The sequence below is a fragment of the Trichomycterus rosablanca genome, chromosome 27 (assembly GCF_030014385.1).
Source record: "Trichomycterus rosablanca isolate fTriRos1 chromosome 27, fTriRos1.hap1, whole genome shotgun sequence".
NCBI lineage: Eukaryota > Metazoa > Chordata > Actinopteri > Siluriformes > Trichomycteridae > Trichomycterus > Trichomycterus rosablanca.
In genome coordinates this window covers 3,987,033-3,999,638 of record NC_086014.1, presented here as the reverse complement: position 1 = coordinate 3,999,638, position 12,606 = coordinate 3,987,033, and the positions used below count along the sequence as shown (strand labels likewise).

The 12,606-nt window shown below is 44.8% G+C and overlaps 1 protein-coding gene across 1 annotated transcript in view; it reads left to right on the top strand.

The window, feature by feature from the left end:
- The window catches only part of mettl15 (methyltransferase 15, mitochondrial 12S rRNA N4-cytidine), a 69,290-nt gene extending 58,450 nt beyond the window's left edge, over window positions 1-10,840 (top strand). The window contains exon 7 of the mRNA XM_062989601.1: window positions 8,910-10,840. Coding sequence (XP_062845671.1) covers window positions 8,910-9,373 — 464 coding nt within the window. The 3' untranslated portion in view covers window positions 9,374-10,840. The remainder of the gene's footprint in view (window positions 1-8,909) is intronic.
- Window positions 10,841-12,606: the final 1,766 nt, after the last annotated feature.

Genomic DNA, 12,606 nt, shown 5'->3' with positions numbered 1-12,606 from the left:
AAATATTCCATATAAAAGAACAAGGTGTTTATGGAACTCACAGGTCCTGATGCATAAAAAATGGAACTGGTGTTGAAATTGGGACAAAAACAGTTAAAATCCTAAGAAATGAATAAATAAGTAATGAGTACTGTCAGTGTATTAGAAATACAATAGAAATAATAGAAACTCCTCAGGTTAAACTGTCTAGTCAGCCAAATTCCTTTAATACCAATTTCGGGTGTCACAGTGGTCGAATCCGCTGGCCTACCAGTGCTGAGAATTTGAGCTCTTGATTTCAAATCCAAGGCTGTGCTATCGACCCGGCTGGGTACCCGAATGTCGTGCAATTAAAACATCCGCTGTCTGCTTGAGTCGCCTGCACCAGTGGTGTTGTGTCCGTGACGTTCATACCATATATGGTTCTTTCAGTGGAAGAAAAGGGGTGCAGTGGGGTAATAATGGTCACACCCATCATCAGCCCAAGTGGGCTCATAGATGCGGAAGAGGATCTGCAACTGGGTAACTGGCATTGATTAGAATTGGTGAAATTTGAGGACAGGTGCAAAATACAAGTGTGGGCAGGACATGGGTGCAGATGAACCTCGTACTGAGGAGAAGTGAGGTAGCGTGGAATAAAGTCCTGCCTCGATTTGGATCAGTTACCTTTAATCAGTCGTGAGATGGATGATGTAGCAACAATGATCTCACGAGTTATTAACAAGCAGCAGGAGAGGAAACTCTTACTTTCCGGGTTTGATTATTGACTCTGGTGAGTGTCTGTGTATACTTTGGCATGTATTATGCATTAGATGTTTTTGGGCTGGAAGGCTGTATAGGAATCCCTGCTGCACTGGGCATGATTTGTTCCTGGGGTCTGCTTTAGACACACCGCAACCCTGATCAGGATCAAGCTGCTTGTATGATGAAATCTGTATTAATATTCATTTACATTTACAGCATTTAGCAGACGCTTTTATCCAAAGTGACTTACAGTACTGTGAAAGTATATTATCTAAGCAATTGAGGGTTAAGGGCTTTGCTCAAGGGCCCAACAGTGGCAACCTGGCAGTGGTGGGGCTTGAACCAGCAACCTTCTGATTAATAGTCCAGTACCTTAACCGTTAGGCTACAGCTGCCCATATGATATTAAGTCCAGGAAGCTCTGATTATTTCATTGAAGCTGTAGGCTGGGGTGTTGTTAATGACAGTATAGGCTGCTAATCAGCGCTGTATTGATCATTGGCTGAAGTTCAGCCTTGTTGTAGCTCTGATGAAAATTGATCTTTTGGGTTCTCCCTCAGTTTCTCTTGGCCAGTTGCCATTAGGGCGTCTGTGGCCCGTCTCTGGAGTTGTGTTAGAGGAAAACCCTGCCTGTTTCAATACGCTCACAGTTCACAATTCCAACCTTACTGAGGATTTACCAACAAAAACTAGAGCCACACAAGCCCTGATTATCTGAAGACAACTTTGAGTCCCAAGACCAGGCCAGTATTCATAGAACTAATTCTACTGATTCTGATTGAGGAGAGCGAGACTGACACACGCCCCCTCTGACACGTGTGCAGTAGCCGACTGCATCTTTTCGCCTGCGCGAGGCGAGTTCATATGCGGATCAGCTTTGTGTACAGAGAGCCACACCCTGATCACATTGATCCTCATCTCTGTGCAAAGATGGTCCCTATCCGGCTTCCCACCCTGTATGAACGACAAGCCAATCATTGTTCATCTAGCCACCCAGCCCACCGCTGCGCCGCCTGAGCGGCTAAAAGAGCGATTTATGAGCTAATAATAAAGTATCAATCCATGCCAACAGTGTATAAAAGTGCATAATGCGCAACACAGCACCCCTGTCTGTTAGTAATGGTCCTTTTAGGACTTTTAAGAAAATCAAGATCAAGCTAAGCTGGCAATTATTACAGCTTCAATATTCTGCTGTGTCAGCGAAAGCGAGGAAAGTTTCGATCGTAATGTATTAAAATTTAAGCTAGGCGCAGTACAAACGCGAGGATGATGGGTCTTCATTTTCTCTCTCTGGTGTTTTTCGTCCCTCGAGAGTCGGTCTGTGGAGCGCAGTCACCACAGATGGCTCATCAGTTTGTTGTCATAGCAGGACGCTCAGTCTTGTATTCATGATGTACAGGCTCATGCAGTATCAACCTAGAAACGTTTAGTCTCGTTTCGGGTTAGAGTCCTTAAGAAAAGAATATATGTATGTACAGTATACGGAGCCGATGGGTGGGGCAGCCAAGCCGGGCGCTCTACGTACACAGTTGGTTGTTCGAACATTGACGTCTCTGTTTAGCATGTTCCTCTGTGTGTGTTAGGGTAAGTTCAGAGCGACCGACTGTCAATCATTTCCGGTGACAGGAGGCGAAGCAAACATAAGGAACACAAAGTGGGCGGAGTCTGCCATGCAAAAAAAGCTGAGCGCAATTTAACTTTATGGAAATTAGGGGCAAAGCGATGTGCCGTTTACCAATAGAAATAGAGCATTGAGCAAAGCAGTACGTGCATTATATCCACCATCGTAAAACGGTATGCTTTGTTTTTGCTTCCTACTAGAGATGGATGAGAAACGCATTGTCGTGGTGTCAAAGTATAGACGTAGCAGCGAATGCAAAGAACAAGCGCAGTGTTTATCATATTGACTGCACAGACAGCGATGCACTGCACAGGGATGAAGTTTAAAGACGAGCCCGGATTGTTCGGGTGTAAAGGAATCTGATTTGTATCTGATTTGTGATCATATTGTTTTTTTCTATACACTCTGTAGATACTAGTCAGTAAATTACGCTGTACTGGCATGCCTTATTTCCTTTGTGTCTTTAAGCTATGGCAACCAAATGCTCACAGGTAATGAGGACGCTTCTGGTGTGAACACAGGACGATGAGCGCTTCAGGAAAAATCGCTGCCGGTCTGAGCATAGGGTTACAAGACTTCCAGGAGTCTGTCGTTGGCTGCTATCGATGTCTTCACATGTTTTGGTGTGGGCTTGTACTAGTCTGTGGTCCTTCCCAGCCAGCACTGATGTTTTTCCCTTTTTCTCCCAATCAAGTCGTATCCATGGACACGACTGTACCTCTGACCTACCCTGACCGAGAAGGGCCGAACCTAACACACATTCCCTCCGATAGGTGCGCAGCAGCCAACCGCTTCTTTTCGCCTGCATCAGGCGGCTTCGCACTCATCTCCGTTATTCCCCGTCTCCGTGCAGGCATCATGGACCAGCCAGCAGAGGCCACAGCCTCAGTTAACGTCGCAATGAGGAATCCCTCCAGCCCACCCTTCCTCAGACACACCTGATCACGTCTGTGTAGGCGCCCGGGCCAGTTGATAGCACAGCTGAGATCTGAACTAGAGAGCTGGAGATGTCAGCAGTAGTAAGCTAGCGTGTTTTACCACTGCAGCAGTTTCATCCTGTCTACTTCCCCTCCTTGTAAAGTCTGTTTACCCCGCCAAGCATTTTAATTCTAATGCCTTAGATTTGTATCCATTTATGAGGAGGAATGCATTTCCTTAATGAAAGTGGCGAGATTTAAAAGCTCACTGATTTGAGAGGCTGTTTAAAAGATTTTCACTGTGTAAATCAATCTGAAGCTTGAGATCCAGAGCGGCTTCGATTTTTATTGATTCCTTTTTTGTTTATTTATCTTTTTCATAAACGTCTGTGTATTTGAGGCAGTGAGTTAAATCCCGTCAATAATGTTTCAGGCCAGAGACTGAATGCTATCAGTTCAGCATAATAAGAACACAATCAGTTCAGCAACCCGATAACGCGCGTGTCCTTGTGCACGAGCTCCGAGAACACAAAGGCTAATTATGACCTCTGTAATGTAGTCTTGAATTTCAGATGGGCTTTTTGACTGTGGTTCTCTGCAAGGGGCAAGAGGGGATGCTAAATTATGGAAGAGTATTACAAAAGGAAAGAGGTCGTTCAGTCCACAGGTTCAATTAAGAATTAGCCTTCTATTCCAGCTAAAACGTGCGAGGCCCGAGCCTTGTTCAAGAGTGCCCTCTTTCTTTATTGTAGCAGGGTGTCGCACTATAATTAGCCTGACCCAAACAAGGCATCGTGCCAATTATCCCGTCCTCGAGCAAATCCGTGTTACCCAATAATCACTTTCCTCGCACCCTCTCACCGAGGACAGGCTCTCAATTAGAGGTCCACATAACAGACACGCTCACGTCTAGCGTGCTTAGCCAGGTCTTTTTTTGTTGTTGTTGTTGTTTTTTTTTACTTTTAACTAAGGTCATGTCCACCTAATACAAGCCCCATTTCCAAAAAGGTTGGGACATTTAATAAAAACCTAAATTGCCCCCATCCTCCTACTTTTTTTGGAATGTGTTGCAGGCCTGAAATGTAGGAATGGAGGTTTAATAATAAATGAAATAAAGTTGACCAGACAAAACATGAAATAACTCCATTCATTCTGTCTGCAATCAAGTAAAAGTCAGAGTAAATGTAAGGAGCACTGCATTTTTATTTTATTTGCATTATCCATACTGTCCCTTCTGATTTGGTTTATTATTATTGTTATATTATTATTATTATTATTATTATTATTAACAATAATAATTATTATTTTATTATTATTAATTATATTATTATTATTAATTATATTATTATTGTTATTACTATTATTCATTTTGTTATTATTATGATTAATTATATTATTATTATTAATTATATTATTATTGTTATTACTTTTATTCATTTTATTATTATTATTATTATTAATTATATTATTATTATATTATTATTATTAATTATATTATTATGATGATTATTATTATATTATTATTAATTTTATTGTTATTATTATTTATTATATTATTATTAATAATTATATTATTATTATTATTATTATAATTAATTATATTTATTTTATTATTAATTATATTATTATTATTATTTTGAATTAATGATAGAACAGAAAAGTCATGTTACCCTCCTCTACTTTCAGAATGATGGTGTGAGGGATGATGACTGTATTTAGAGGAACTTTCTGCATTTACTTTAAGATTATACTGATGTTAGCTGAACTTAAGCTAGTGCTTGTTTGTTTGTTTGCATGCTTGTGCCCGTTCTCTCACTTAGTTGTATTTGTTTGGCAGTTACTGCCATCTGTTCCAGCGTGGCATCCTGTGCTCCTGTCTCTCCCCCATCACGTCGTTCTCATTCTTACGCACACACTGACTCCCACGAGTCGATACCCAGTCCAGTCTTCAATCCTTTCAATCTCTCAGACAGCGTTCTGTCCTGCTGTCTGTCTGCAGGTCGTTTTACTCTCGCCGTATGTTCTGTTTCTTCTCTCTCTCTCACTTTATTCGTTTTCTCTGCCTGTGAATACAGGAGTGAGAGAGGGAGCTGGGTTCAGGTCTGGACTCTTATTAATTGCTTGGTGACTCAGCCTTTAGGCCTGAAGTGTGAGATTTAGGTGATGCTTTTTCTATATATGTCCTTCTCACTGGCCCCATGCTCAGAACACCACGGGCGATATATTCTGAGCAGTATATTGACCTTATTGAATCAGGTTGTGCTTGTGAAATAAGTTTTTTTTCACTCAGCAAAAGCACAATATGTCTTTGTCTTGTGTTTAATGAGCAGGGGTGACGTGTGTAGTCCTATACAAAAGAAATGAGCCAAGGCAAAAATGTCAAAACAGCAGGTATGTCTACATCAGCAAAAACTAAACACACTGCAAAGACCTTGACCATTCACTCCCCGTGTCACCTTTTACCACTTAACTTTAGCAACAGTAAATTATGCAATATATCTGTACCATACCTCAAACATGTGCACTACTACAACTGTGTACTACTGACTGTAGTCCATCTGTTTCTCTTAGCCCCCTTTCATGCTGTTCTTTAATGGTCAGGACCCCCACAGAGCAGGTATTATTCAGGTGGTGGATCATTCTCAGCACTGCAGTGACACTGACATGGTGGTGGTGTGTTAGTGTGTGTTGTGCTGGTATGAGTGGATCAGACACAGCAGCGCTGCTGGAGTTTTTAAATACCGTGTCCACTCACTGTCCACTCTATTTAGACACTCCTACCTAGTTGGTCCACCTCGTAGATGTAAAGTCAGAGACGATCGCTCATCTATTGCGGCTGTTTGAGTCGGTCATCTTTGAGATCTTCATCAGTGGTCACAGGACGCTGCCCACGGGGCGCTGTTGGCTGGATATATTTGGTTGGTGGACTATTCTCAGTCCAGCAGTGACAGTGAGGTGTTTAAAAACTCCATCAGCATACCAGCACAACACACACTAACACACCACCACCATGTCAGTGTCACTGCAGTGCTTAGAATGATCCACCACCTAAATAATACCTGCTCTGTGGTTGTCCTGTGGGGGGTCCTGACCATTGAAGAACAGGATGAAAGGGGGCTAACAAAGCATGCAGAGAAACAGATGGAATACAGTCAGTAATTGTAGAACTACAAAGTGCTTCTATATGGTAAGTGGAGGGTTTTTGCTAATGAAACCATTGTTATATGAAAATAATTGTTGGTATTTTATTTCAGTAGAATTGAATGGTAACACTGGTGAACTGGTAAAGGTGACATTTCTTTTGCCCACGCTAATTAGCAGGATATAATTCATTCCTTTTATGTGTATCTTGGTGCTTTAACTATGTGAAGTAAGTCATTTCAGTTATATATACAGCAGCTGATGTGAGTTATACAGTATAGCAGTGCTAATATAACATGACTTAAGCTCTTCATCTATTCAAAAGGTTCTCATTAATTTCATCTTTAATAAAAGCGTCACTCACTAAGCTCTTTAATACCCTCTATAACTTTTAACAGACTTTTCCCCTGAATCTTCCCCCCTTTATATCCTAATCTAGCCATTTACAGTTCAGGAGTTTGAATTGGCTGCTGCTTGCACGACCCTACGATCTGATCAAGCTGAGCCAGGTCACCTCACGCCGTCTCTGCCATCAGTGTTGTGTTCCTACATGTACTGAAAGACATGCTAAGCTCCATGTGTCTCCTCCCACTCGTGCAGACGCCTGGACCAGTCCCGGCTGTGGAAGGAGACCCCGTCCGACCCTCTCTAACTCAAACACCGCAAATAGTGTCTCTGCTGAGATACGAACTTTAAAGTTTCAACACTCTGTGTTGGTGTGCTAGTGTGTGACCAGTGCTTATACAGTATATGAGATGTTAAGGGCGGCGCGGTGGCCCGGTGGCCCGGTGGGTAGCACCGTCGCCTCAAAGCAAGAAGTTCCTGGGTTTGATCCCCAGGTGGAGCGCTTCGGGTCCTTTCTGTATGGAGTTTGTATGTTCTCCCCGTGTCTGTGTGTGTGGGTTTCCTCCACTCCAGGAGCTCCGGTTTCCTCCCACAGTCCAAAGACGTGCAAGTGAGGTGAATTGGAGATTGAAAATTGTCCATGACTGTGTTTGATATTAAACTTGTACAAGCAGATTACCTGGGGCAGTTGTTGCCTAGAGGTTAAGGTACAGGACTAGTAATCGAAGGGTCACGGGTTCATGCCCCACCACTGCCAGGTTGCCACTGTTGGGCCCTTGAGTAAGGCCCTTAACCCTCAATTGCTTAGACTGTATACTGTCACAGTACTGTAAGTCACTTTGGATAAAAGCGTCTGCTAGGGTAAATGTAAATGTAAATGAGTAACTACTTGTCCTGTCATAAATTGAACCAAAGTGTGTAAAGCAGACATTAAAATCCTAATAAATAAATAATAAATTTCTTCTTTAAGCATTTATATCTCAGATCAGGAGCTGCATTTTTACAAGGTGAAACCGAATTCAGTCTCAGAACTGGAAATAAATCTTTGTATTTTTACAGCAGATACTTCCTGTCCTGTAAAAGCTTACCGCGGTGAGGCTTTGCCATTGTGGCCTCTGAATGCGGTGCATTGTCCCTAGCCGTGTAAGCTTAGTCGCTTAGGCAGTCCATCACCGCGTGTGCCTGCTGAATCAGGCCTGTATAACCCATGCTGGGCTGTAATAATATGACATTTTGCCGCTTTGTGTGTGCCAGAATATTTTTTTCTGCTGGTGGGAGGTTATGAAGTCAGAAAGGGGAATGCCTTATATAATATTTTAAGCCGGGGGTCGTTTAATTCGGAGGCTTTCGAACACACACTGTGCTGCCATTTGTTAAAGCGTTAAATCCCCTTCGGTTCGACTTTTACAAAGATAAGGTCAAAAAGGGCCCTTCAGCAGCAGCTGTAGCCGCTAATGGGCGTCGCATGTAGACCAGAAAATCAGACGTGTCTTATTTAAATGATCGGCGCTTTATTAGGAACAGCTGTCTAGTGCATACGTTTGTTGGCCTTGTTGGCTACACCCACCAAACAGACACACTTTATTGGTATACAAGTACTAACTGTAGTAGATCTGATACTCTGTACACTTGAAACTGACCCACCCCACTGACCAGATGTTCGGGTGGTGGACCATTCCTAACACTGCAGTGACACTAACATGGTAATGACATGGCAGTGTGTGTTGTAAGGGGCAGTTGTAGTGTATCATAAGGTTGCTGATTCAAACCCCACCACTGCCAAGTTGCCACTGTGGGCCCTTGAGCAAGGCCCTTAGGCCTTAATTGCTTAGACTGTGTACTGTAAGGTGCTTTGGATGCTGAAAATGTAAATGTACTGGTATGAGTGTATCAGGTGCAGCAGTGTTGTTGGGATTTTTAAACACTTTAACATCGATGTTCAAGGAGTATAGTGCAGGCCAGTCAAAGTGCCCATGCTAACCCCTGTCCAGTGTCGAAAGCAGCCACAATGTGCACTCGGGCATCTCAGTATTTTGTGTGTAGTCAGTATTTGACTGGCCTTAAGGTGGAATTAAAATACTCATTAACATGGGTCATAGTTCCACCAATTGTGCCAAGCTTTGTAAACGCTTTACCCTCTTTCCCTCCTTCTTTCTTTGCAGCTGCGTTTCCCGCCAGCGCTCTCTTCGCCCGCCGTGACCGCCTGCAGCGCCCTTCTCACGTGGCCACTAAGACCTTCCAGGCGCTGCGTATTTTCGTAAACGACGAGCTGAACGAACTCGTCGCGGGGCTGCACGTGGCCCAGGATCTCCTCCGACCGGGGGGCCGCCTCTGCATCCTCACCTTCCACTCGCTGGAGGACCGCATCGCCAAGCGCTTCCTCCGAGGGGAAGAGATCGACGCCCCGCCGCGACGCAGCGTGCGCCAGCGGGCACGCGCCAACCTGCCGGGGCGGCACGAGGAAGAAGATCTGATGCAGGAGGACGAGGACGAAGAAGAAGAGACGGGGACGGAGAGCGAGCACTGGGTCCGGTTGCACAGGAAGGTGGTGGTTCCTAGCAGGGAGGAGGTGCAGGGGAATCCACGAGGGAGGTCAGCTAAGCTCAGAGGAGCCTTGAGACGCTAGCTGGAACTTTTTCAGTCACGGTGACCGCGGGGCTTTGACTGAACCGAGACGGGTGGTGGACTTTTTTAGATTAGCATCAGTGACTGTAGCATACGTGCTAAGTACAGAGCACATACTTGAGACGCAGTGAATTCCTAACAGTCTTGAGTGCAGCTTCAAACTCATCTGATGTGTCCACGAATTCAACTCAAAGTTTAGAGATGTGTTTGTTTTCAAACGACGAAATAGTATCAGCTTGAACACCTCCCCTTCCCCGAGTGCCCCCCAGGTTTTTCTCCCATGAACCTGAGAGACAATTGGAACGACAGTCTTGATGATGGTCACTTCATCTTCATTATTATATTCTACTGCTCAATCCAACCTGAAAAGCTACCTGATTCAAAACTGTTCTATTGTACGATTTCAACTCATCGACTCATTGAATGTCATGCAAAAATACTCAGCAGCTTGTGGAATGTATTCATTTTACATAAATATTCATCTTTTACCATCGCTTTGTCCTGGTCAGGTTTGCCGTGGGTCAGAATTTACTGGAATCACTGGGCACAATGCCCCTAGACTCTATTGTGTGGCCTTGGCCATCAAACCACCCAGACATAGCCAATCATGTCTGTATGTAGACGCCTGACGAGGGATTTGAACCCTGGATCCCAGCAGTAGTGGGCTAGTGTAATTTACTGCTGCGCCACCTGATCGCCCATGGAATGCGTTAATATCAAGTACAGTGGTACCTTGTAACTCAACGTCCCCTAAACTCAACGTGTTCGGTTCATTAACAGTGAACAGTCGCTTTGTTCAGCACTTGTCTTGAGCGGTGCGGTAAAACGTCATCAAAGTGCGAATATGAGATGAATCTGCATTTGTGTGGAATAACAGATTCACAGATTCAGTCTGAAAGCTCCACATGTATCTGTGTTTATCTGGATTTTCCTCACTGTTTCACTTTTAAACTTGTGTTACAGCTCCAGGTTCTGAGAAATTGTAAGAATCAGCTTTTTATTTCAGTGTTTTTATATTATATAAGTGTCAAACAAGTGTCAAAAAAATATGTAACGCATTAACAGGTTTACCATACATCCTTATGGGAAAAAATACCTTAAAACTCAACGCCACTCCCAGAACCAACTGACGTTGAGTTTTTAAGGTACCGCTGTAATATATTGTACAAGTATGTCAGGTGGGCGGCTCGGTGGCTGGGTGTGTAGCTGGGTGGGTAGCACTGACACCTCACAGCAAGAAGGGTTCGATCCCCAGGTGGGGTGGTCCGGGTCCTTTCTGTGTGGAGTTTGTATGTTCTCCCCGTGTCTGTGTGGGTTTCCTCCCACAGTCCAAAGACATGCAGGTGAGGTGAAGAAATAAAATTGTCCATGACTGTGTTTGACATTCAACTTGAACTGATGAATCTTGTGTAACCAGTAACTACCATTTCTGTCATGGATGTAACCAAAGTGTAAAACATGATGTCAAATCCTAATAAATGAATTAAAAAAAAGAAAAGTTTTAGTCAGTATTAAGGTTAAAGTATGGAATCGGTTTTCCAATGCTGCCCTAGGTGGCTCAAACCAGCCCTGGACTCCAAGACTTAACCAAACAGCCGCTTGTTACAAAGCCCCCCCCCCCCCCCCCAATCTAGTCGTGTCCGATTACCCTGAATGCGTCCTCTATACTGATTCGAACCCTTCACCGCTGACTGAGGACGCCTCTCCGGCACGTACAGTCAGTACAGACTGCATTTTTCACCTGCACGAGTCGAGTTCATACACTTGACGGGCACCGTGTACGGAGGGCCACACCCCCATCAGCGTCATTCCTCAGCTCTGTGCAGGCGCCATCAGTCAGCCAGCAGGGGCCGCAGTCGCACCAGTTATGAGGACCTTTGATCCGACTTTCTTACCCTCTAACCCTGAACAGCCGCCAATCAGTGTTCATGCTTCCGCCCAGTCGGAAAGGCAGAGCTGAGATTCGATACGATGTATTCGAAACCCCGACTCTGGTGAGCTAACGTACTTTACCGCTGCGCCACCTGAGCGGCCAAAGCACGGTTTTTAATGATAGTAAACATGACAGAATGGAAAAACAGTGTCGGCTATTTGATTTCTTAGTTAAATGGAGTATAAATGTGTGATGACCATCATAATGCCTTATTGATTTCATTTGTGCCGTAGCTGCGTACGTCTCTATACTGTAAACGTGATGCAGCAGTGGTGGCGTGCAGAGGGCTATCACGGGGTCGAACGTCCTGAAACGGCCCGGGGAGTTGTCGGACGGGCGCGTGGGAGTGCGGTGTGACCACATGGAAGTTGGCAGCCGGGCATGTGTCAGGAGAAAGAGAAACGGAGAAGATGGTGTCTGCGGCGTCCTCGGTCTCTTTGTGAAGCTGATGGGTGAGTCACACACCTGCAGGACGCGGGTGGGACTCTGGCTGCCATGGTGATGCTCAGAGCCTGGTACTCTCTCACTCGCTCTCTCACTCGCTCTCTCTCTCTCGCTCTCGCTCGAACTCTGAGTCACATCAGATCTGATTAACTTTGCATAAACACTTCATTCCCGAACCCCAAACACCCCTCTGTCTGTGTGGAATAACGTCGGAATAAAAATGTGCCATGAATGCCATGAATAATCTGAGTTTAACCCTTTCTTCTCTGTTCCTGTTTAGCTCAAGATGCATGTTTTTTTCCCCCCTTTAGCGCGTCCAATTGCCCAGTTGCGTCGTGCTTCCTCTCCGCCCATGCCGATCCCTGCTCTGACCTAGGAGATCGAAGCCAACCCACGCCCCCTCCGACACGTGGGCATCAAGCCGCATGCATCTCATCACTCACACATTGCGTGTTGAGTGTTGTGCCACCTAGCGTTGTGTACGGAGAGACACACCCCAAGAGCACTCCTTCCTAATCAGCCAGCAGAGGTCGTAATTGCACCAGTCTGACAGAGAGAGACCCATATCCGGCTTAGTCCCGCCCACCTGAACAACCGGCCAATCGTTGTTCATGTGGCCGCTCAGCCTTCAGCCGGCAAGGCAGAGCTGAGATTCGATACGATGTATTCGAGATCCCAGCCTGGTTGCAGCGTGTGTTTTTTACCGCTGCGCCACCTGAGCGGCTGATTTTTGCATTTTTTTATATAATAATAATGACAGTAATAATAATCTCGGGCAGATTGAGCGTGTACAGTACGATAAAATTCTGTGCTGGGGTCAGGGGGCAGCACGGTGACTCGGTGGGTAGCACTGTCGC